At 40.9% G+C, this 26,169-nt stretch overlaps 1 protein-coding gene across 4 annotated transcripts in view; it reads left to right on the top strand.

Annotated features, from left to right (window-relative positions):
* The window catches only part of PRKCA (protein kinase C alpha), a 155,234-nt gene extending 129,965 nt beyond the window's left edge, over nucleotides 1–25,269 (top strand). For all 4 annotated transcript variants that reach the window (XM_040530045.1, XM_040530046.1, XM_040530047.1 and 1 more), the window contains 7 exons: nucleotides 661–752; nucleotides 2,320–2,382; nucleotides 2,893–3,031; nucleotides 9,087–9,167; nucleotides 10,663–10,770; nucleotides 13,269–13,409; nucleotides 18,040–25,269. In XM_040530045.1, the coding sequence (XP_040385979.1) occupies nucleotides 661–752; nucleotides 2,320–2,382; nucleotides 2,893–3,031; nucleotides 9,087–9,167; nucleotides 10,663–10,770; nucleotides 13,269–13,409; nucleotides 18,040–18,204 (789 nt within the window). In that variant the 3' untranslated portion in view covers nucleotides 18,205–25,269. The remainder of the gene's footprint in view (nucleotides 1–660; nucleotides 753–2,319; nucleotides 2,383–2,892; nucleotides 3,032–9,086; nucleotides 9,168–10,662; nucleotides 10,771–13,268; nucleotides 13,410–18,039) is intronic.
* Nucleotides 25,270–26,169: the final 900 nt, after the last annotated feature.

Below are 26,169 nucleotides of genomic sequence, written 5' to 3'. Positions count from 1 at the left end.
ACTGTCTGAAGGTCACTAAGTGGGGAAAATACTACGTAAGTGCACTCAAATATGTTGTGGTCATGTTTCACTTGAGATACCTGGGTATGGATTTTAAAAGTCTTAACTGTTGAAGAAAAAGCACCCTTCAAAATACTTTATTGCAGTCTTTCTTTAGATGAAATAGGGTCTTGTGAGAAAGGAACTTGGTATCACTGGTGAAGGTAGAAGATACTTTTGTAAACCCTTTAACTTCTTTTCTTGCCTCCTTTTAGTTATGAGAAGGAAAATATATACTTCCTAAGAAGGAAAACTTATTAGGAGGCATTAGAAATGGGCTGAAAGTAAGAATTTTCAACCATCTTTAATGCTTTTTGACATTTATTTTTAGCGGACAGAACTATATGTGTGTAATTATGGGAAAAATTGTAGACAACTAATATATAAAATTGTATCACTAAAATTGGCAAAACTAGACAGATACCATCAGTCATTTACTCTTGCAGGTTTTACAAAACATCCCATTTCCATTTCCTGATCTATCAATTCTGCCAGAATGTACAACCAGTCCCAATAATCTTAAAAGCTTTATAATAACATATCAGTGATTTTTTTGCCGATCAATGCATATCTAATATTATGTCTAAAGTATTTATGTGCATCTTTAATACTTTATCCTAGGACCGTCTGTATTTTGTTATGGAATATGTGAATGGTGGTGATCTCATGTATCACATTCAGCAAGTAGGAAAATTTAAGGAGCCACAAGCAGTGTGAGTGTTCATGTTTATATATTTAAATCGTGTCATCATCTTAATTTTACCCCGTAAGAGGGTTAGATTTCTTTGTCACACTATCTAGTAGCATCTTCCTAGGTTTAGTCTGAAATCTAGGCTGTCCTTTTTTTGATTGCGTTTTTTAAGACCCAAAAGAAGAAGTTTATTTTGAAGATGTTTGCACACACAGGCCAAAGGTAGTCATACCTTTATTAAACAATACAGCAAAACAAAGGCATGCAGTGTGTGCTTTAGAAGTGACAATTTAAACAAGGCAACGGGAAATTAAAAGTATTACTTAGTATTCTTGTGTTGCTTTTCAAAGCAAATATATAAAAAAAAGCAAGATCATTTCAATCTGAATTAATATTATAGGGAGCGTTATAGAAATACACTTCACATTACGTTATAGTTTATACAACATAAATTCAATGTATAGCTTATAAGAAGTTCTGTAATTCTACTTTTTATAGAAGTTTTATTTGTGAGAAGTTAATAAATGATTAGAAGTTGTTTATATACATAGTCCCTTTTAGATTATTGTACATCTGGCATATCAGTGAGTAACTGATAATGATCTGCAACATATTCAAATGTGAATACCATCAGTACCATTTTAGTCATGCTTAAAACATCTCGTCATCATTTATTAGTGTTTCATAAGTCATTTACCAGTGAAACTTTAAAATCAAGTGTGACAGACTCCGTTTAAGAATTTGGCTAAAATAATGTCTCATTTTGATTTAAATAATCAGGGCTTGTTTAAATGAGAGGCCTTCTAAATATAAGCGTTTGAGATATAAAACAGAGTGTCAACAACTCACTAAATAAAAACTCAATGGTGTCAGAACACCCTTGGTCCCCAGCTAATGTAACTTGCCGAACACCCGTTGGAAACGCTGCTTTATGACAGCTCACGCCTTGGAGCATATTCGTTCGCACACGTCCACAAATAGCTCTGGTTTCAGAGCTAAGTGTTCATTTTCCTTATGCTAGCATAAAAAATAATCTTGTCTTTGGATAATCTTCTTGCCTATAATTTGTGCAGCAACAGGCTTCAAACATCCATCAATATTATATATCCTTTAACTACATTCAGCAATTATATTTTATATGGTAATCATTTTAATTGGCTTTATGTAATTAATCCATTAACAGCCTGTATAAAGGAATACTATTTCTGGAAATGATTTAGTGTCATATGAATTGCAATGTAAATTGAATTGCATCATGAATTCAGCATTGATATGTGATTAGAGATAATGACCTATGCAGGCAGACTGATCAGTGCAGTAAAAATGCTGTGCTTCAGCTGCAGAAAGATTTTTCTGGTCTAGGGAGAAATTTCCAATTTAAAAAAAAAATCTGAACTATGTTGTCATCAAATACTCAAAATTAATTGTATCTGTTAAAGTAAATTTGAAGTAATATATCTTTTATGTCTACCTATAATGTATATTTTTATACTTAAGTTATTGTTTTTTACCATGATGCATTTCCAAAGTATTTTGTGAGAGGGAAAATCATGAGGCAATATGAAATCTGTTGGACTTTTTTCATACAGGTTCTATGCAGCTGAGATCTCGGTTGGATTATTCTTTCTCCATAACAGAGGGATTATTTATAGGTAAGTATAATCTGTTGTAAGTCATTTCTGAACTATTTTTAAAACCCTTAAATGATCAGTTCCTTGAATTTTTCAGTGCATTTTTAAAACATGTTACAAAAAGCAATCGCAGCAGCATTCTGTTGGTTGTATTGTTGCTGGAGCACTGTAAACCAAAGCCTCTGCTTTACCTGAATTTCTCAGTGCTCTGCCTCATTCAAGTGAAAACTCTCAAAAATGTGAAACATCTTGTCCTTTCTTGTATGAAGGTTCATAAGTGTCAGTGTGAGTGTGCTCGTATCATCCACAGCTCTCTCTTCATTAATTGTCAGGTTTCGATGCTTACGGCTGTTCTCGTATATCTGCAGGGAGATGCCCAGCTCCCTTGGGACTGCAGAGTGCAGTGTACGCATATTCCCCGTCCCTCCACCCCCAGATAGCTGCACATATCCCTCACCTGGCCGCAGAAGTAGATAAGTTGGCCCTAATTGATCCTAAGCATTAACATTAAATCATTGTGATTCTTCATAGAGATCTGAAGTTAGACAATGTGATGTTGGATTCAGAAGGACACATTAAAATTGCTGATTTTGGAATGTGCAAAGAACATATGTTAGATGGAGTAACAACCAGGACCTTCTGTGGCACTCCAGACTACATTGCACCAGAGGTAAATATTTACCATTTCAAGAATCTTACAGTCTCTCAAATGAGAATTGTCAGCACATGCATCTCACACCTCCAAATGTTGATAGCCGGAGCTCTGGATACTCTGTGGATGGTACCATTTGTATTTCTACAGGTGTACTGAATAACTTCATGAATTAATACAGTTACATCAGTAAGACCTCGCTATTTTAAAATGTATCTAGTTGATGGAAAACTTTATTTGGTATGAGATCAGTGTTTCAAATTTTGTTTGTACTAGTAAAGACTAAATAAGCAAGCTCACCCCCTTGTGATTTTTAATTTGTAGCATGAAAATGTTGTTATACAAAACTGTGCTTCAGTGTGAAGTCAGAGAAAGTTCGGGGCGGTTGCTGATGAGATCAGCAAAAATTTTATTGGGAGCAAACATAGTTTCTTTCATGTTTTTCTCAATAGGTTCATGCAGCTGCCAAAATACATATCTTTAAAGGTTGTTCAGCATTTTCAGGAAAACACAAGTCTCATTGATTTTTGGGAAGGGACTGATGAGGCCTTGAAGTTTTTCACTGACCTCCCTACAAAGCTGCTTGGGGCTGCTCCAGGCCCTGTCTTACTGGGAGTGTGCAGTTGTCCTGAGGTACTGCTTTTGATCTCAGGAAAATTCCTGTTATCAAAAGCCTCAACTAAGCTGTAAGATCAGGACTTGAATGAAATTGATGTAATAAATCCGTACTTTGACTTGGGTTTTCCATGATTTACCAGTACCTTTGCTGCATTCAAGCCACCAAAGTACTGAAAATCCCTTTCAAACACAAGCCTAACTGCAGTGTGTCTAAAATGCAAATTGGGTGATGAGAAACAGCTCTATTTTAAAGCACTGAGATAGAGAAATAGGAGCTCAGAGTTAAGATTTTTTTAGTCTGGATATGATTTGTATTTCAATAGTCTAGGTATAAGACATGAAAAACAAGCACATGTGGTGATTTGGAAATTATTCAAATATATGAATATTAAAATCTGGTGTTTGTGCGTACTGAGCTTTCAAGAGTCTTGATTTGTTTGGCTGCAAATTCAAGGCAAGAGGCTGTATCCTGATCCAAGAGACGCTGTGTTTCACCAAGTGCTGAGCAAGAGGCAGCGCTGGCTGGAACATTTCTGGCTGTAATTGAATGTTTGTTGGAATATAGGGGATTTATAAACGGACAAGTAAATTAGTGTCTAAGGTAAATTTTGTCATCTTTATGAAATTGGAATGAAAAATAGTTTATTTTTTTCTAGTTGCTAATTCGTGCTTTTCAGAGTGAAATACTGTGTATTATAAAACTTTTTTTTTTTTCACAAATTGCTGTTGCTTGCTACAGGATATCAGAACAACCAGAGCAGTGTTTCATTTTCTTCTGTCAAAACATAAATGAAGCCAATATGACAAATCAAAAAGTCTCCTTTCTGTGGCAATGGGCTTGTGCCAGTTAATACCAAAGAACGTATTATCAGTGCCAAAATGCTCAATATGGGTCAGTGCTGGAATGATTTATTTTAATTTATTTGGAAATCCCATGTGAAGAAATAAACCTTTTACCAAAACATTCAGTCACTGGGAGGAAATTAGTCTTTCCATCATCTTACAAACAGATTTTGTATTTTTTTTTAGACAATTTTCTTTAGTTTCTGAAGACGTTATGGTGACTAACAAGTTGCTAACTAGGGCTGTGATAAACTTCAAAGTAAGGTTGATGTCTGGCTTCCAGGAGCATTTCAGCACGTTCCCATGGGCTAAGATGTATAACAGATTATAATGAGGATGCGTTTCCAGAGTACTGTTCCCTGCTGCATGGAGATAAATGGGCTAAATCTAAATAAACTTTTTGAGAAGTCTTGAGTAGAGCTGTCCTGCGAGTGTGGGGCACTCAAAAATACAGAACTATCTCTTTTGGTCAGTGTTAGGAAAATGGCTTGACTGCAGTGGGGCCCAAAGGGCCCCTGCTGTCTCTCCGTGAGCTATCGCCAGGCAGTTCAGAGGTAGGATGGCTGGGGTGCAGGGGTCGGATGGGGCCACAAGGACATCTCAGCTGGCTTCACACAGATGACCTTGGGACAGAAATGCAGGGGAATGGTGGTGCTGCATTCAGAAAGGCGGATTTGCACACTTCCGTGCACTCACTGTAAAATACTGCCTTCCTTTTGTATGCTTGGGGAAGTTAGCATTTGTTATTACACTCTGGTGTGTAACACACTGGCATTAATATTCCTTGTTTTAATCATATGCAATTTGCGAAGCATGCAGAGGCTGAATTGGCTGAATCCTGGGTTTGACCACATCTGTCAGGCAAACAGTGGTTCTTTGGTATTTATTGACATGTTGAACTTAAACATAAATATTTATGATCAGGGCAGTATAATAGCCTTGAAATCGATTAATACTTTGTATTTCCTTGGCTAGTCAAGAGAGACAGAAGGAGATGGATGTCGAGGCTTAGTGGGGATCCTGGCAGCACCACCCGCTGCCTGCGGTGCAGTACTGAACCCTACCATGAGCACCCCGGCAGCAGCTAAAAGACTGATTTTGAATTTCAGAAGGCTTTAAATTAAAAATTCCGTTTCTCTTCTCCTCTATCAAATAGCCTCAGACCTTAAGTTCTAACTGAAGTTGCCAGGATTAGGGGAGGGTAGTAAGTATTGCAAAGGTTTGGAAAGTGTGCATTTGACTGTTTCTTGTGCTAGTTATATTTATTTCTTTTAATAACTGAGCTTTAACTTTTCCAGTAGACGTAAGACATGTTCACAAAAGACTTTCTCTTTTGCCTCGGGGATATAATCTTTTCATCCCAACTGGCTACCAGCTGCAAGTGGCAATGATCTAAACATTCCTACAAATTGCTGGTATTAATCTCCGTGTCCTGCTCTTCACTGTGCCTTCCTTGGAGGCAAAAAAAGAAAGGAAAAAATGCAGTCAACATTGCTCAGCCAGTTTGGCTTGATGCAAGAAATTCCTCCTGAGCTCTCAAATCCACAGAACCTGAAAAGGCAGCACCCTTAAAATAATCATAGGTAGGGGAAATAGGACATTTGAAATGCAAAAAGGCAATCATTTAAATTAGTGATGGAGAAGGAAGGGAAGGAAGGGTCCTATCAACTTTCCATTCCTGCCAGGCCAGTAGAAAGCAGAGGCCATAGCAGGAGAGGACAGGTCTTCGTTTCTGGTCCCACAGCCCCCCTCACTGCTCTGTGGGTCTGCTCTGCTCACTGCAGTGAGATAGGAGGTAAGCGTTAATATGCCCCTCCTTAGTAATGTGCCTGTATTTATTCCAAGAGATAGCATAGCCTGTACCTGCAGATAGGCTGACATCGGTAGCTGCTGCCAGGCAGGCAGTGCTGGTCTGGGCACAGCAGCTGGGAGGTAATGCACGGTAATTGCGGGATGAGGAGGAGGGAGCTGCTGAAAATAAGCCGTTTAGAACTTGCTGACTTCGTACCGCTGCATTTGACTGTATATTCAAAACTCATCTGCTTCCTCCCACATGTAATTCCTTCCTTGAAATGAGCATCCTTCCCTCTCCTTTGCATTTTCCAATTAATGCTTTGAGTAACTCCCAATGTTATGTGTGGGTATAAGCGTCGGTTTCCGTGCGTGACACACAGGTTGGAGAATGAACGTGGCACATTGGTTTGTTGTGTTTCACTGGTGTCATATCCTTACTGGGGTTCAGCAGGTGATTCAAATGGGCATGTTTAATTAGGATTAAAGGAAAACACCTTATAGTGTTAGGTACATCAACGGACAGTGACAGCGAAGTACAACCTTTTCCTACATTGCAGTAGGGACAGTGGAAGGTGTTTATATTGCATTTGCAGTGGGACTTCTCTGAAGCATGCCCTTACTAGTCCCAGTGGAACTTGATGTATGTATTTATTTCCCAAAATCCCACTCTTTCACCATGATTGGTTCCACATGAGAGATGCATGCTAGCTTGGAAGGGCCACTGCTCCACTTGTCATGCGCTTCTCTTGGTGTTGACATGGAGCATCAAATGAATATTTCAGCTGATGACATAGGACAGAAATTTTAGTGCTCTCGTGACTCTGACCATATGTTAGGTTAACTGTAGGAGGTTTTTTCATGTTAATTCTGTCTCTCTTGATGATTCTACTTGATATGCTCTCACAAAGGCAAATTTAATTGGGGCAGATTGCATTTGCTGATGAGAATGCTATTTAGAGAACAGCCCAATCTTGACTTGCTTCTTGCTGGTTAAATAAACGGCATCCTTAGGTCCATGCTTTGTTACATCTTTCATTTTATGACATTGCATTACCTTTTTGAAATACTTCCTCTCCTCAGTACTCCCATCAAACTCCTTGACACTAGAAGGAGAAGATCAGGGCATGCTGGACAGACCTGACTGCCAGCCTGAGACCATGCCTGTCTCCTAGGATTTCCTTTCTCAGTGCTATGGATCTCTCTTTTTCTCATTTGCTAATTTAAATATGCTGTTCCTACCAAAACCACTTAAATACAGTGCACTTATTGTACAAAATGTTCTGCCCTTACAGATTAATGACCTTCTGAAAAATATCCCCTTCTGTTTTGGTAACACACCTTGCCGTTCCATCAGGCAAGGAGGTATTGTGGGAGAGGGGCTGAGGATGAAATGTTTTAATGTTTTCTTTGTGTAAAGGTCAGATTTTTTTCTGGATAAAGTTCTGAAAGTGTTTAGTCTTTGTAGAAGCAACATTGATTCCACAGGACCTCTGGGAACTTGCTGGTGATAGAAATGACAGGAAGGGCAACCAAGTATGTCCACCACCGTAACACGAAATGAATGTCCCAAATATATCTTATAAAAGCCTAACGTATGTGGCTACTGCTAAAAGACAATTAATTAAGATAGCCTTTATGTAGGACCTTTCAGCTGAGAATCTTGTCACTACCTCTGGTTGTGTAATACATTTTGAAGTGTGATTTATTTTGAATTTTTTTGCTTAGAAACACTGCAGTAATTTTAAATTCATGTGCTGCTGTTAGCCCAGCAAAGAATGTGTATTCATATAGAGGCTCTAATTCTATTTCGTAGCCAGGCAGCCCTGAAAAACAACAAAACTTGCCAGTTCAACTTCTATTTCAGGCAACTAAGAAATCTAGCATATGTGGTCTGTACTGGTCTTAGCAATTATTTCACAAAGAGTAAAAGCATCAAAACATATTGGAGGCCCCAGTGCTGCCTTCCCCAGCGCAGGTGGGATGTCCTGCACCCCTCCACCATGCCCACTGTTGCTTCACAGTTATTTAAAAACAGATCTGAGAGGGTATCTGAACCTCCGAACTCCTCTACAGGATGCCCAAACACATCTCTTAAATAAATGAACGCTGATCTCTGAGCAGGTCTTGGTAATAGAAAATGACGCACAAGGGGACCTGCGTGCTGTTTGCACTCGCAGCCTCTCATTGTTTCAGCACTCAATTTGTGCTTCTGGGTGAGTCAGATGTGAACCTAGAGGATGCAAAACACTTGATGTTTCCATTAGGCTGAACAGCAGAAACCGCTTTCTTTTTGGTGTAACTGGTATCTGGTTTCATACTAAGAGTATCTCAATCATGCAACTTGGGAAAACATAACTGAGCTTTTTGGGGTTTTGCTCTAAAATTTTTATCCATTTTAAAGTGGAACAAAACCGTAAATATTGAAAAGAAAGGCTTAATTATTAATAGCCTGTAAATTAGTGAGTCTCATGACATGAAGCTTTGACATGGATGGAAAAATTGTTTGTCTTGTCTCCTACATCGTGCTACTCTACTGCCTTCTTTGCCTTCAAATGCACATCTCAAGATCTCCTAAGAGCTGAGTTCCCCAAGATACCAGAATACCAAACGATGCAGGTGGGTTTAGAATAGCATTTGCAAAAATGTCCAACTCCAGCTGGAAGCAGTGATTAGCTGGAGTGAGGATTACAGTGTTGGCTTTCTGGCTCCTTGCAAAGAACTACGTTTGTTTCTATGTCACTCTTTATCTAATATGTCACCAGACTGGATGTTGGATAACATAGGGTTTTTGGTTTTGTGTGTGTGTGTGATTATACAGATTATTGCTTACCAGCCCTATGGGAAGTCTGTGGATTGGTGGGCATACGGAGTGCTGCTCTATGAGATGTTAGCTGGCCAGGTAAGAGTTACCCTCCTGTGCTTGCCATGACCTCTTCCTGCCCGTCCAATGCTGCGCTCTTTCAAAAGTTGCTAAAGGGCTAGACCCCTAGGGGACAAGCGTGGGGCTTTTCATACTCATATTATCTCTGTGTACTCTTGACTGTCTCTGACTTCACTGAGAACGTGTTTAGGTTTTAAGCTCTTTATATTGCACCCACATAATAAAGCACTGCCTTTGAATATGGTTCCTTTGTACTGTAATGATGTTTTAAATAGCCATCTTCAAAATTGAATGGGAGAGAGACGCTTTAGCAGGAAAATGCATGTCAAATGGAAGAAATATAATTTAGTAGCTTGAAACCGCAGGGAGACATAATAAGACTGTGCATATGCTCTGCATTGCAGTTAAGTCACACGAATACAGCTTTTGTATTCTGTGTCCTGGGGGTAAAGTATGGGTCTCACTGCTTGAAATGAGCTTAGTTACAGACCCCTTATTCTGCACAGTTACTGAGATGCTGCTCTCTGAGTCATTGAAGTAGAAAAGCAACTCTGTACTACAGTAAATGGCAGATAACTACCGACTTTAGGAACTCGATTGATCTTGAGTTGGAAAAGATTTGTGCAGGTGGCTTTCAGTGAGTGTTAGCTAGAGGTATGCACTTCCTAAGCTTAAAACATACGTTTTAACCAAATGCATTTAATAGTTTCTCTACTAAATTCCACTCAACATTTTTAAAAAGTTTTTAAAGGGTTGCAGTTGCAGTTGTTAACATTTACAGTGTGCACTGCGAATATTAGGCAGCTGAGTGCTTTTGAGGCAATGAGATTTATTTTTAGCTGAGACTTAGGCAATGAGATTTATTATTAGCTGAGACTTACACAGTGTCCATATCCTGGGGGACTCACCCACAGGCACTTCCCTCATCACCTGTATTTAAAAATAAAATGCAGCCCTGTCTGGCAATGCAGCCTCCTCCTCACAGAAGCAGAGCCTCCACGTATGTCTTGTAAAACAAACTGGAGTTTAGCTGGAATTAAGTGAGGAGTGGATATACCTTAACACAAGGTAATTGAAAGTTACCGTCTCCAAACTTTACCCTTTAAAGTACTGCTGGCTGCCCGGTGTACAGCAGTTTTAAAAACTACAGATGATTGTGAAGATAAACTCATTGAAGATAATCCAGCAAACCTTTCATTAACCTTGCTGCCATGTTGGAGGCAGAAATGAACTTTTCTCTTTGATTTCTAACTGAGACTGCTAAGCACTAAGTTTCTGGGTCAGAAGATCCCCAGTCTGCAGATGGCTGCGAGCTTGGTGTGTATTCCTGAGCAAGGACCACAACTTACACTGATGTCTTGGGCATCTCTGCCTGACTGGGAGGCAGGTTGCAGGGCTGAATGCACCTTTAACCTGACCCAGTATTGTATAGTATTACTATGCCATCTCATAAAATGTGGAAAATTAAAGAAAAAAATAGGTAATTAACTTACATATGACTTATTTTTAACAGCCTCCATTTGATGGAGAAGATGAAGATGAACTTTTCCAGTCCATAATGGAGCATAATGTTTCCTATCCAAAATCACTGTCCAAAGAAGCCGTCTCCATCTGCAAGGGGGTGAGATAGATGTTTCTTTATCATTAAGTTTCTTTTTGGCAGTCTTTATGAATAAATTTGTCTGGCTTTGCTATGGCACTGTAGTATTTTAAGTGCAACTTCTGTCAGGCTGTGTTAAGTTATATTGTCATAAAGTGCTCATCGCTTGGTGTCACTGATAAGTATTCAGCTCCTCCTGCTGTGCCTGCTTATTTTATGGTAAGAACAAATGTCAGAGTCAGTAGCTGCCAAATCCAAAGCAGAAATTATAAACAGGATGATGGTGTGAAACGTCTCCTCCCGCCTTGCTTCTCAACCCTTGGCAGCACAACCCCAGTTTTGCAAGGTGAGGAGGTTTCCCAGTTTAGATGTATGTTGGATACTCCAGCAAATGTGCTGTGGTCCTCAGCCCAGTAAGCCTAATCACAGCAGCAGAATAAAGAGTTAATAAAAATCATTTTTCAGTGTAGATAAAGATGAGTCTATGCGAAAATCTGTAGCATAAGCACAAGGCAACTGTGGGGAAATCCTGACCCAGTTGTAGCCTGTGTGGCCAAAGATTTATCTTAGATTCAAAGTTGTGTTTTTTTTGTTTTGTTTTGTTTTTTTGTTTTTTTTCCCTTCAAGTAACAGAATAATTTGATTTGAAGGGATTAGCTCAGAAAAAAAAAAAAGAATTCATTTGACTTTCTCTTGACTCCCTAGTGATGTGATTCCCCAGAGTACTGTCATTCTGCAGCTTTTCCAAACCATTCCCTATAAAGCCTTACTTTGATGTCTTACATCACTGCACTTAGTGTCAGTTAATTTGGTAATTACTTTTTTCCTTTCCTTCGGAAGAACTTAAGTAGTATTGCACATAACTTGGATACTAATCCTGAAAGCAAAAATCATCAAGAAAAAGAAAATGTGCTTAGAACAAAGTAAAAGAAAAGACCACTCTAATTTTGGAGCCTATATCAATGTAGACATGCTGCTTCTGGCTAACAAAAACTAAACGATATATTTTTGTAAAGTACACAGAGATTGACGCCTTGTTGTGAAAATCATACGTTCACCCAGCACAGTTTGAACCTGATCCAATTATCCTGTTTGCAGCTCTCCTGCTTGCTGCTATTCAACTAGCTGCTTATGCAAAAGGAGTTCAGAAAGTCGAAATTGCATCGCGCCACTAGGTATAAGGTCAAGTCTCTGTGATGTAACATCTTCAATGTCTGCATTAAGCTAACAAATTAATCCCAGACTTCAGTGAGCATTATACCTGAGCTAAGAAGTCAGTGTAGGAGAGCAGCTGTGTGGCTGGTACTCAGCAGCAGCTCAGCAATCCCAGGCCGGTGCACAGTCAGGCAAGGCGAACGTGCCCGCTGTGCTCCTCAAATTGAATTCTCTGCTTGACAGCTTTTCCACTGGTTCAGAGCGTCTTGGGTCTGGTGATCTCAGTGACTTTGGAACAGAATTACAACTGCTAGAAACGTTACTCACATTTTCTTTTATCGCCTACTGTTAAAGTGAGGGGTTTAGAAAAGTTAAAAAAAGTGGCAAAGTTGCTGTTAAGCTTGAAGAATGACGTGATGTGATCCTAGCCCAGTGCCTAGCCGGCTTCCTGAAGTCTGCTTCAGGTCTCTGCTAGTTTCAGAGTTGGAATGTGATCAAATGAACATTTGGAGGGAGACTAAAGTGGTACAGCTGAGGTTTTAAAAAGATGTGTTGAGGTATCACTGCCTGCAGTGTATTAATCACATATGATTTGTAGAAGAGCTTTAAAAAGTCCCCATAACACAGGAACTGAGAGCTGAAGGCTGCCTTGCTCAATGCCTAATGTATGATATGTGCAACAGAAAAACAAGTTTTTGGAGGAGCTTGTTAATTACGGAGCACATTACTGTTTCCAAGCTGGCAATGCTGGTGTTGTGTTTTGTTTTGTTTTGTTTCGTTTCCCAAGTCTGCTTAATCTATGCAACTGGGTGTAGTATTGACCAAGATGTCATTAAGAATGCTAGGGAGGAAACATGGATGAGATGTTGTCAGCTGGGTGCCAAGAAACTGTAGGCTCCATAATGAGATGTCTTCAACAGGCCCAGAAAAATGTACTTCGTACAGCTCCGGTATACTGGGATTTATTAAGTTTAATTGATTGCTGAGGTCGGGCAGAAGCTGTTCTGAAGATTTATAAGACTGAACTGAAAGACCAAAGGCAAAATGCAGGAGCAAGTTGTGTTGTGAGCCAATGGGACCGCGGTGTGCCCAGGGCACCGTGTGCCCACCCAGGCCTGCAGTGCCCGCCTCTGCTAATGGGAAACAGTGCACAAGCACGACCTTTAATTTGGCTGCTGGCATGCTGTCTCCAGTGATGAAACAAGGGAACTCATCTTCAAAAAATAAATTTTAGCTTTTCAAAGCAATCTTATTAGCAACTTGCATTTTCAGGAGAGGAGCAAGAACATTGCAATCTGGGGAACGTCTGTCTCGCTTCCACTCCAGCACTCAGGGTAATCATTTGGTGCTTTCTTCTTTGGTAGCTAATGACTAAACATCCTGCAAAGCGCCTCGGCTGTGGCCTTGAAGGTGAAAGAGACATCAGGGAACATGCTTTCTTCAGGAGAATTGACTGGGAAAAACTGGAAAACAGAGAGATCCAGCCACCTTTCAAGCCCAAAGTGGTGAGTGAGGTGCCAGACACGTCCCTCACTACACGTGTCTGCGGGTGTGCTTTCCTGCGGGGTCAGTGTGGTGCTGGCTTGATGGTGCTGAAAATCTTCTAAAATAGGGCATTTTGATGGTGGCAGACCCATCTGGAAGTCTGCTAATGTTTTGGCAGCCTGTGGCATAACCCATTGTTGTTTGCTCCTTGTGAAAAAGTCCCACAGTGGTTGGAGTCCTGACTGGACATTCATGCACTGCATGAGATGCTGAAAATGGGTAAGACTGGCATATTCACATGAGCTGCTTGAGGCATGTGGTAAATGCTGTTCCTGACTGTCTCCTGTGAACAGCATCCAAACAGCATCCAGTGACTAAAAGTGTCTGAATTACTGAATTCCCTCTTCAGTGGGCTCTGTTCCCCAGGGACTTGCATTCCCCAGCCTAGAGTGACAGAACCCAGATCTGCTGAGTCTGCAGGAATAGTACATGATTTATTTTTCATGTTTATTACTGTTTTACACACGTGTATCTGTAGGAATATTTTAGAAATCCAAACAAGTGTCCTTAGTGCAAGAACCATTTGCACAGCATAATTTGAAGAACTGCATTTGTTGACACAGAAAGTCTTTCAGCATGTCCTGCGCTTTATTGACAGGCAAAAAAAAATTATTTGCACACAAGAATATAAGCTTTCAGGAACAGCTGTAAATTGTTATGTCTTGACATCAAATCTTTCTTCTCTAACACTGTTTACACTTCAGCTGAGATGTGTAACAGTCTCTAGCACTGCAGGTATAGGATCATTGCTCTGTGCGCTGATTTATTTGTCAATACAGACATGCTAGTGGGGTATCACAAACTAATGAGCAGAGGCAGAATATATTTCTCCCTTATTGCATACAAATCCCTTTTTCACCTCGCCAGGAGGGGAGTTGCATGGCAAGAAGTGTTTAGTGCTAGGGGAAATCATCCTTTACATATAATGTAGATTTTGCATGCAGGGAGGAGTGTAAGTACATAAAAATCCATACCTGATACTGCCAACCCTGGCCAGCCGTTCCCAGAGCTGGCTGTCAGAAGGGAGCTGCACTTCTCTACAGAACATTTTATGTAAGATTTTCATTATGTGCATTTTAGGTCAAAATTACAGTTGATCATAAAACAAGTCTACCTTCACATCTGTAAGTGTAATTAGCTTGAGAACTGAGTGCTCAGACTCTTCTTGAAGTTAAAAGTAATGTCAGCATGATGATACTAAATGCTGAAATACGGTCTGGTTCCACTGTAGCACACTTGGTGGCAGATCCTGGCTCCTGTTCAGAGCAGCTGTTATCTTTCTCTGTGGTTATCATGACCGGTTTTGTTTATACAGGCTGCTGTTGAAAGACACCAAGAAGATTCAGGCATTCACATGGAGCTGAACTTTCCCAGACAAAAATAATTTAAAATCCAAATCTGATATTTACATACCCTATGTATAACTCATTATTGTGGTTGCTGATTCTATTTATATTGATTCTAGAAAACAAAAAACGCACAAACCTTAATGTGTGTCAAGACATGGACATATTTATAAGCTTCATTTTGTTCTGTTTTCAGAAAAACACTCTAGGTGCATCTTTTCTGGGAAGCATTTTGCTGCAGGAATAATCCTGCTGCTTTTGAGCACAGGCACAGTTCTCACTCCAGCATGGAGCTGCAGATTTGGGGTCAGCAGTCAGTTGGTTTAAATAACATTTTCCCTTCAAAACTGACATTTCAGAGGCCATAGACATAGAGTGACTACTTGGCAGGAAGGATGTTTTCTCATATTTGTAAGTGTAAAAGTTCTGGGAGTCCCAGATTTTCAGTTCTGCTTTAATACCCCATTAACACTCAAGATAGCAGTGGCGTTCTTTAATGTGAAGAAAAATATATAATGGAACATGCAAATAGATTGATAAATGATTAAATTTGTTCATATTACATTTACATTTCATGAGTTATTTCTCCATCTCTACTAATATAAGCAATAATTAGATACCTATGAAGTCAGAACTTCAGTTTCAATATGCAGCTGGTTTAAATAGCTTCCATTTATTGGGGGAAAAAGAGAAAAAGATTGAGCATAATTTTGTGGAAGCATCACACATCTCTGTAAAACATCTGCTAAGCAAAAAAAGTCTTCCCTGTGGAAATACCCGTTTGGTTGCTTCTCTGAATCGACTGTACAGCCCCAAAATAAATTTGACTGTTAATTTGGAGATGCACTGACTTTCATCCAAATGATGGAGTGTTTTCCCCTTGTCAAAGTTCATCTCTGTCCAATCTGTGTCCCAAAAGGCATTGCCTTCAGTGGGCACCAGGGTACTCAGTGAGCACAGAACCTCAGGTGAAAAAAACAAACCACCATTAGCCTTTAACCTGCTCAAGTGTCTTGTGCTCTTCGGAGATGGAACAAGCCTATTTCTATCAGCACTGTGGTGCAGTACCTGAGCATGCATTTTTCATCTGAAATATAAAACAACTTGTGCCTGGGGCAGCAGCAGTTCTTTGCAGCTCAGACTGGCTGGCGTGTCCAAGTCCTTGTGCCAGGTGCTTTGCAAGGAGATTGGAAGCTGTACAGTTTTCAAGACAGGGCATGAGCCACACATCTCATCCTTGAATTCCCTTAAACAGGCCTCCCTTCCGCTTGTTTCTCCTCTAAATGAGAGGTTTTATTCATGTTAAATTAGTTCAGGAAAATCAATGTTTAATATTGGTCTGTCGTACAAGTCATCTTCTGCCCTTTCAAAGTTACCCTCTAAATCTGAAGATAATGGTATAATGCAATGTTATCCTCCCAGTCCCAATGTAGATACATTCACTAACGCGAATATTTGATAGTGCAGCCATCCTTCAGGGATGGGTATAGAGGAAAAGGGTCAGGGATGACAAGAAGTGTTCACTGCACATATAGTACATCCAGACTTTGTTTAAGAATCTGTTATAGCAGATGGTTTTGAGATAAACAGATTTACCTTTGGACCTCTCCACAATACTCAATGTCTGGTTTTCCCCAGATATGCAGTCTTTCTTGCATCCAAGCTAATTTTGTTCTGCTCCCACCTTCATCCTCTTTTACTTGCTGCTAATCATACTCTCCTGCCTTCCAGCTGTTTCCTACATCACCCCAAACTATCCTTTTGCAAACCTGATTTCTTTTGTTTTCTGTTCTGAATGAATTGTGTTCCGTGTGTAGCTATATATAACCATGCTTCTCAGCTGGGCTTCACGAGATGACATGTCTCTTCTCTTAGACAAAAAAAGAAAGCAAGCTGTGATAGCACATTTGGTAATGTGGACCTGCTCCCAGGGTACACTCCCTGCCCTAGTTCCCTTCTTGGGCAGGCAGCTGGAGTTCGCTGGGAATTTGGTGGTTTAGCTCCTGGGAGAAGTTCAGAAAAAGGAATCGCTTCCATTTTGTTTTATGGAGCTGCCTGGCATTACTGCACTGTGAGGTGACCTGGGGGTTAAATCAGGGTGAAATTCGGAAGGCAGGGATGAAATAAATACCTGCTGTACCTGAGCATCTCTGTGGTGTGCATCCAGCACAGAGGTGCTATATGCAGGGTCTCATGGGGGGGAGCATTGGTGAGCATTTCATCCCAATTCCTACCTCTAAATCTAACACACTAAAGAGTGCAGTGACTCTTCAGATAGAGCTAAGTAGTTCGTTTTACTTTTACGCGCTTGTTCTTCTTCTTAAGAGAGTCACATTCATCTTCATGTCTCCACTCCGCGCTTAGAGGACTGTCTGGTCGTGCTCGCAGTTTTTTATGCTGTCTTCTGCGAGGTCGCCCAGGTTTTCACTACCCTGCAAGACTTTATTTCATGTCTGCTTCATTCCAAGTGGGACTGAAGTGTGATTTGGAATAAATATCTTCTGCATCTGAGCAAGAGCTAGATCTGGGAATAGACAATTGCATTATAATGTGGTATAATTTCAACAATAATAAAGATTATACATGCAAACACGCATACATGCAAATATATCTATATGCCTATGTAAATCTGTTCATAATTTTCCAAGCTTTATATCCAACTTTAGCTCATATTTTCAGTGTACATAATATTTCCTTTGGTAAAACCTGTCTTTTTGCTCTCTTATGTTAATGTTATGCCAGTGTAGCTCTGTTCAGGTTTATGGATTCACAGGAGTTTATGTGCTATACAAGGAAGAATTGAAGTATGTAAATGAATTTCATTAAGCTTTCTGCAGATCGTGAAAGAAACAAAGACTAACACAAAAATTTAATTTTGCATTGTAAAAGTTTTATGGAGAAGCAAAAGACTTGACAGATAAAGTATCTCTTGCCAATACATGTCCATAAAAATATTTTGTTTTTCCTTTTTTATCCCACTGGCTCTGAATATTTACGCCTCTTTAACTTGTCACCTCATGCTGATGGATGGGAACTTTTCTAACTCTGCTTTTCATCAGAAATTATCTATTAAAACCTCTGTTTGCCTGAGATGTTTTTTGTTAAAATATCTGAAAAGAAACTTTTAAGTAGTTGTAAGAAGTGAGGGAAAGTCTTGCAGTCATCCTGAGAAATCTGCAAACAGCTGGGACTGCCAATGTACTGTTGATTTTTTTCAGTCTTTTTTTCTCTTTTTTTCTTGCAGTGTGGCAAAGGTGCTGAAAACTTCGATAAGTTCTTCACACGAGGACAGCCAGTGTTAACACCACCGGATCAGCTGGTCATTGCTAACATAGACCAAACAGATTTTGAAGGGTTCTCCTATGTCAACCCCCAGTTCGTACACCCCCTTCTACAAAACGCAGCATGAAACAGCAGAACAGAAAGCAATCCTGCAGTGAGGAACAGTCCTTAACCCTACAGTTTTTAGGGTTTTGCCTTGTTGATTCCATTTGGGCCTGAAAATTGTAGGGTTAGAAAGTGTAAGATGGGGGGAAAGGCCACTTATTCAGGATTTTGGCTTTGCAACAGAGACATTGTCTTAATGGGAGATAAATTAGTATACAGTGCCCATTTATTCTCCTAGAAGTCACCGCTGACTCGTCTAAAGTTACCCGTTTTTGGTACATAACATTTTGCAATTTCCCCCTGTCCTTTTTCTCCCTTTTCCACTGTGCTATTGTTAGAAATAATCTGAGACCCCGGGTCTGAGAAAACACCTCGAGCACTGAGCCCTTCCGCGGGGATGCCGTGCGAAGGGAGCCCGCGGCCCCGAGGGACCACTCCTCCCCGGGTCTTATGGTGACTTTGGGGAGAACAGCGGCACACGGGACTGAAATGCACTGGGGAGGAGAGGCATTGCAAAGCATTGTGGAAAGCAGTTGCTTCAAAAACTTCACAGAAACAAATTTGGGAGGGGGGGGGGATAAAATCAGAGTAGACTCCAAGGCTTCGTGACCCAGTCCTGTAAGCAACACCCCGTTTAAACACGCTTCAGCAGTGGCCAGATCTCTAGGATCTTTGCTAAGTAGCATGTGATAAACTCAAGGGTGAAATTTTGTCTTTAATAATAATAGTAATAATTTTAATAATATTTTTGTGAATTTTAATCTCCATGAGATTATTCTGTGATCCAGGGTGCCATTGTGTGTTCAGTTAAATTAATTTACACAACTCCTGAAGTTTACTGTTAACCGGTTCTACTAATACCAATATTTTACTAAGAAATTTGTTAACCAGGAATGTAAAACAGAACTGTAACTCCTTAAATCTTATTTACATGTGCGTGTTTGTAGTCTGCAGTGTAGGGCAGTAAATCAAAGAAAACATTGTGTATACTAAATTAACAAAAAATGCAGCCCCAGGTGACTTCCTGATTTCTCCAGAATAACTCATGAAAATCAAGTGAAATTTACTCCTAAAATAATCAATTTTAACTCAGACAACTTGGGGCTGTAAAATAATCAAGTCAGAATGAAGCACCTAAAACTTGTTTTGTCGATAGAGTGGAATTTAATACATTTTACGTATGCTTCATGCAATGAATTTTACATCTTTAGTAATAACTCTTAATAATAAGGGTTAACAATAAGCAGATCTATATTACTGACATAATCATATCAAGCATAAAGAGTACTATAAAAATTTTATAAAACAAATTGTGCTTTATTTGTGAAAGTTCTTGTTCTGAATGGCATCATTTAGGTTTAGCTAAATGTTTTATTGCTGTTGTTTTGGTTTTGTTTTGGGGTTTGGATTTTTTTTTTAGTTTTTGGATATTGTTAATGACTTAGGGTATCATCTGTTTTTTTAAATGTAGATCTACTTTTAAACAATAATTGCTACCTGCAGGTTTTATACAAGGTTCAATTAGGCTTTCATTTCACATCTGCTTATTACTTACAGGGAAGGAAATAGACTTTATTTGCAATGATGAACACTGTAATTAATGCAGTCTTCTCCTCTCCTATCACTTAGATAAAAAATTTGATATTTCCTCTTACAACTTACCAGAAGATATTAATTCAAAGATCAGTAAATATTTCTGTGCTTATTTTGGTTTTGTTGCAGCATGTAAAATAGTAGTCAGTGCATTTTCCTTTCTCTTCCCTTCTGCCTTGTTCATGGTAGCAGCCATAGGCACTCTTTGTCTGTCAGATGTGCATGACGATGCCAGAAGCATGATGTCTCTGTTGCTGCATGCAGACTGATTACAGTTTTTCCAGCATGTAAACATACTCAAAAAGTAAGATATTTGCCATAAGAGACTTAAATTTATACTAGAATATGTAACTGGGGGGGGGGGGGAGGGATCTACTTTCTAATCATCTTTTATTACAATAAAATATCGAACCTGTGCCAAAGATTCTGTCAGAAAGATCCAGTCCTGCAGATCCATAGCCACGTGGAAGGTCCCGACTCACGGGAGCGACCCCAGTGGCGCACTGGACAATTTTTGAGCGAAGTGCGGTTGGCTGGGAAAGGCAACTGTGTCATGCTTCTGCACCCGTGATGCCTTCCAAAGCCAGATTTTGGTGCCTAGGACGCGGGATTTGGAACACTCCAGATGTTTGGCTTTTGCCCAGCCGTAGTGCTTTTGCAGTCACAGCTCTGAGCACGGAGCATCTCCCCGGTGAGAGGGGTCAACCCTTAGCGGCCAGACGGGACGGTTCTAAGGCACGAGAAAGCACGCTGCTAACGAGGGGCATTCACCACCTAACCGTTTCCCAGATTGATGCCTAAATAAACAGAACTCAGTGATTTTAATACATTTTAGGAGTAAAATTTTTAATCCGTTCTGTGTCAAATATGTTAGCCAAGTCTGGGAGTTGATTTTCTTGTTTATATATTATATACCTAAAGATTGTGGTATGATTTTCACCATAAGGCATGTGGACTAGTACAGCATTCATGACTGTGTTTTTCCAAATATTACTAGCCTGCCATAATTTAGGAATATCTGGGTGTCATGCTGTAGAAGATAATAGATTCAACAGATTTTTGAGGCTCAGATTTTGAGTAAAGAAGAGGCTCTCAAGTGAGTAAATCTGCTGAGAGCGGGCTTTATGCACGTTTTAAGAATGTGAAGTGAAAAGGGGACTTCTGAAAAGGAAAATACAGGGAGAAATAGCAGAGCACAAGATATTGGAGCAAGAAAAGCAGCACATGGGTGAAGCTAGCCCAGGCCAGAAAGAGAAAACCAGTAGATGTTACTAAGTGGTTCTGCTTGAGTTGTGGAGGGGCATCCAGCCAGGCAGTTGCTGCTGGCACAGCAGTGACGTGGCACTGCCTGTACCATGGCAGTAAGGAGCTGGTCCAACACCTGAACAGAGCTGCTCGTTTTGTGGCTGCTCCTCATTATGAGTTTCTTAGGCACTTGCATTTGTTCCGCATTTTTTTCCACTGCAGAAGCAGGAATTCCTCTTTTATGTCCTTACCTCAAGTTCCTGGGCTTGCGGCATCTCACATCTCCTCTGCGGGTGTCTGTAGTGCTTCCTGAACGGTACTGTGAACTTCTTGATGCTGCAAGAATCAAGCGGGTCAAATGGGATTGAATTCTTGTGGAAATCCTCGCTGCTCTTTGATGCGTGCTTGCACGTGAACACTTGGACCAGCCCTTTAGCAAGAACTCAAAGTGCACCAGCTGGCGTGTTTGTTACCCAGAAATGTATGTCAAGTAAAACATTACATATCCGGCAAGCACGTTCCTATCTTTTTTAAGGCAGGTGTTATTTATGTAATGTTTTCCACAAAGTCTGGCTTCTTAAAGAACATTTATCAGCAGAGGCATTAGGACTGCCTTGCTTTCCCTTGTACTCGATAGCAACAGCAATCCGAGCACCCAGGGTATTACGAAGATTTCTAGAAGTAAAATTGAACACCACCTTGCAGAGAAGTCGCGTGGGGGCCGTGGGAGCTGGGTCTGTCCCACACGTGCTCGAGCGCCCTGACCCCCAAACACCCCTCAAGGGGCATGGCTCTGCAGCCACCCCAATCCCGAGTGCTAAAAGTTTAGGTTTGTGTAGAGCTTGAATTGTTTTGGATTGTTTGGGATTCACAAAGCTACAATCTCTCTGGACTCACTGCTCCAGTTTCTCAAATTCAAGACAACCTCCAAGCCCTTCTGTACTGCTGGTTTTGTTTTTGTTTTGTTTTGTTTTGTTTTAAACTATTTGCTATGCTGTTTTTTGTACAAGTGATGTGTGATTCCGTGATGGTAGAAACTCCCCCGCTCACTTTGTGATCTTCCTGTCCCTCAGGCCGAGTCACAGGGCAGCTGCGGCAGGGACAAGTTGGGAATCAGTCATTTCTTTCTTTCCCTTTCACTGGAGCGAGGCCGTTTCCCACGGAGGGCACAGGCAGGGCCTTTAGGCCATGTAAAATTTCCAGTTTTCAGTGATTAAGCAAGATTTCACATGCTTCTAGATGAATTATTTCATCATCTGGGCAAAATCTTGGGTGTCTTCATTCACTGGGGAATGACTGCGGGTCTCCAGGACAGCCTCAGTGCTCTTAGCAAGGATTGCAGAGACGTGGGAAGCAGAGAGCACACTCCTGTAACAACATACTCTGCCTTAATCCAGTTTAGAGGAGAAATGCAATTTAACTTCTGATCATTCTTCACAGAACTACAATTGAATTTCCTTTTATAAACTGAAGAAAGTTCTTCTAGAAATCAGATGTTAGTTTAAGAGATGTTCATCATACATAAATGCTGCTGGCCTTTGAAATCTGTCCCGTCTTTTGGGGCGAAGATAATGCTGGGCTCTTGTAAAGTTAAAAAGGTCAGGCGAGAGAGGAGCTTGCTTTCTAACAGGAAAGTTGCTGTGTCCAGGGCCAGGACTGACCAGTACCACTTGCATTATTTTTGTTCTCATTTGGTGCATCTGGATGCAATCCCAGTTAAATGCCATAGGAGATGCATGTGATTAGCAGAGGGGAAAAGTCCTTATTAAACAAAACACCTTGTTGGAAATAATAATAATAATAATACAATAATCAAGCTTTCATATGAGTAGAAAGCACATTTGCAGTATTGAGTTTACAGTGGGCTTTCTGACCTGCCACAAAACTTCTGCAAACCTTTAATGTGATTTTGAGTTCTTTTAGTCATTAGCATAACTTATTGTACATAGGTTCTGTCTGCAAGCGCAGGTGTCAGCTATAGGCAATGTGTTACCTGTGTGCTGTGTGGTAGGCAGACACTGAACTGCAAAGTAGTAAAAAAGTAGAGAAGTTAAAGCACTTTGTTCCTCAGCTCCGCACACTTAGACGGGACCTGAAGTAGTTGAGTTGAAGAGAGAAATAAGAACTGACTCCATAAACGTGTGATTTCATATCAGCCAGTAACCATGCCAGTGGCCATTGGTAATTCAGCAGCCTTATAACAAATAACCATGCACTAAAGCCCTTCAGTTCCTCAGAGAACCTGGACGGAGAGGGGTGCCAGGAGCACAAGCCTCAGCCTCCCAGGGCTGCCCCTGATGCCCACGGTGGCCTTGGTGAGTTGGTGACCTCTCTGCCTCAGTTACCTCATCTGTAAAATGGGGATAATAATACTTACTTACCTCGCAGAGAGGCATGAGGGCTTCTTAGTTAATGTTTCTAATACACTTTTAACCTGGAAAGAGTCGTGTAAGTATTATTATAATTTTTACTATTATATCAGCTTATTTGACTCGCATGGTATCACTGGTTATACCATGGTATTTCTACTTTTTTATATAACTTTAGTAATTCTACTGAAACCATTTGAAGAAAAATAAAAACAGATCTGATGTGTTTCTTACGGAATCTGGAGTACAGCTTTTGCTAATGGGGGTCTGGGTGCAGCGTGAGGATGCGCGTGCTGCTGGTGTGGGTCAGCTGCACTTCCCTCTTTTCCATTCCTGAGATTTCTACGTGCAATGTAAAAATTCCATGTAAATGGAAGTCTTAGCAGAACTGACCTTGTAGGGTGTGGTTCCCTATGGGTAAATAAAGTCAGCACAGCTGTTTTGTAGTAATGTTTATACTGACTCCTGTTGAAGGAGGAGCGCTTTTTGTTACGCAGCTGGTCCGTCCATGACAGTTTTGTTCCACTGATGTTTTAATGTATTCCTGTCATATATCCTCACCCTCTTCTTTTGCTTACATGTGACACTGCGGTTCAATTTTAAAAGCAAATCGCCACCATAGCTCTGTTTTTTTCTTCCATTCGTGTCCATTGACCAAAAAGTGATCAGCAGCCAATTAATAATTCTAAACAGTGGAGTACAGGAAAAGTAGCAGCAGCGCTGACAGCTGGCCCCGACCTGCTTCCATTGGGGTCGCTGTGCTGGGTCTCCACCTGGTTTTGGCAGGAAGCCCCCTGGGCTCACTGGCAGCGTGTCTGGCCACTCGGCCGTGGATGCTTCCAGCCCGCGGCAGCAGATCTGGCCGCATGGTCAGCCCTTACTGCAGGGCGTACTGCAAAGTCTACAGCTGACGTTATGGTTTTTATAATTGTGTAGGTGGCAGGAACGTTTTCTTAGGATGATTAGGTTTCTGAGGTTCATAAGCCTTTTCCCATGAATTAGTTGAATTGGCATGGTTGCATTTATTGCCCTCCTATTTGAGCAGCGCAGGCAATGCTGCTGACAGCGGTGGCACCACGGCGCAGTCCTTGCGGAGGTCAGAGCGCTCCTGTCCTGGAGCAAGGCAGCACCCCCAGGGGCCTGGAGCCCAGTCTGTGCTTCAGGGCTCCCCTGGAGCAGAGACTGGTGCTGGGCAGCCCTGGCCCTGCTCAGCAGAGCCCGTGCTGTTGTGCTTCCTTACGGCAGCCAGCACGGCCTCCAGTCCTGGGGAGGGCAGCAGAGCTTGCACACTTGGCCACCTTGCTGACTTGGGGCACACAAAAATGTTCTCGCAGCGATAACACAAACTTCAGCCGGGGCAGGTTGCCCACAAAGCCTTTCATTTGTTCTCTCTTGAACTATTAAAATGAATGTAAGAAAAATAATGTCAACAAACTGAAGCTTGTTGCCTCTTTTAAAAACACTTCGGGCAATCCCAACACATGTATGATTTTGCACGACAATACAGAGTACACCTGAAATGTTTAAAATGATTGCATGTAATTTTAATGTTACCTTTTTTTAAAAAAGAAATACTACTACCTTGAACTCATTCATATTTCTGATTGTTATTTTAAGACCCACATTTTGTATTTATAAAGAGGAGAACATTATTTATTTTCTCATCATTTATCTGCAAGATGCTACTAGAAAATTTGGAGACACCATTAATTTAAAAAAAAAAATCATTGGAAATATAGTGGGCAAGACTGATGTATAAATTCCAGCATCTTTTTTTTTTCTTAATTCTCAATATCTTCAAGCTTTGTTTGCATGAAATGCTTTTGTTAAATATTAATTGTAGTTTCGAAGCAAGCGTGTATGAATAAAAATACTTACCATTACTTTGTGAGAGTAACTGGCTTTTTGGGGTTTCATTTCAAAACTCACTCCACAGAGGCTCCAGCAGTCGTGGTGTGATTGGCCACAGAGCTTGCGCGGGTCCAGACTTTGATCGGCAGTGACTTGAGGTGTTCATGCACAGAATTTTAGGACAGACCTTTTTTTAATTCCTGGTAATAAATCGAGAGGAAAAGAGGCTTAACTAGGAAAAGGGTGTGTGTGTAAGGTCAGCAAATCTGTTACAGTAAGAGTTATAAAAAAGGGAATTAGTTGTGAAGGAACAGTTCCTGGAATAAGATTCCCATGTGCGGGGTCCGTGGGCTCCCAGCCCCTCCAGTCGTACTCGCCCTGAGCCCGGGCACTCCCCCTGCCGAGGCTGATCTCATTTTGTTTTCAGATTTTGAAAGCGATGTACAAATGCCGTGACAACTTGACAGACAAATTCTTTTTCTGCTTGCTCTCAAACGTATTGCATCTCCTGCTAATTCAATAATTGGGTTAGTTAAATTTGCAGAAAAGTCTGGCTGAGTTTGCCCAAAGGAATGGTTGAAATCCTTTTTTTTTTTTTTTCATAGAGACAGCATTTCCAGGCTGCTGCATGCTGCTCAGCCTTCCTCTGGCATGTACAGCTTCTCCTGCAGCCCATGCAGCCCTCTTTGCTCCCGCCTTGGGAGCTTTTTGCAGAGCACCAGAGGGAGCTGGTGGAGGCAGCGCTGCCCTGAGCTGGTTCAGATGCCCAGCGCAAGCAGAAAGAGGTCCTCAGGGCTCCGTGTTGCTGTGCCTGGATCCGTCCCAAACCCTTGGTTGTTCAGACAGGGGCTGGTGGGATTTCCACCCACCAGGCTCGTTCCTGGGGAAGGCAGACACAGGTGGAAAACTGCAGCCTGCAGCTGCTACCA

Source organism: Cygnus olor, chromosome 18 (assembly GCF_009769625.2).
Source record: "Cygnus olor isolate bCygOlo1 chromosome 18, bCygOlo1.pri.v2, whole genome shotgun sequence".
Classification (NCBI taxonomy): domain Eukaryota; kingdom Metazoa; phylum Chordata; class Aves; order Anseriformes; family Anatidae; genus Cygnus; species Cygnus olor.
The sequence above is the reverse complement of the archived record's forward strand: the minus strand, read 5'-3'. Positions and strand labels throughout refer to the sequence as shown.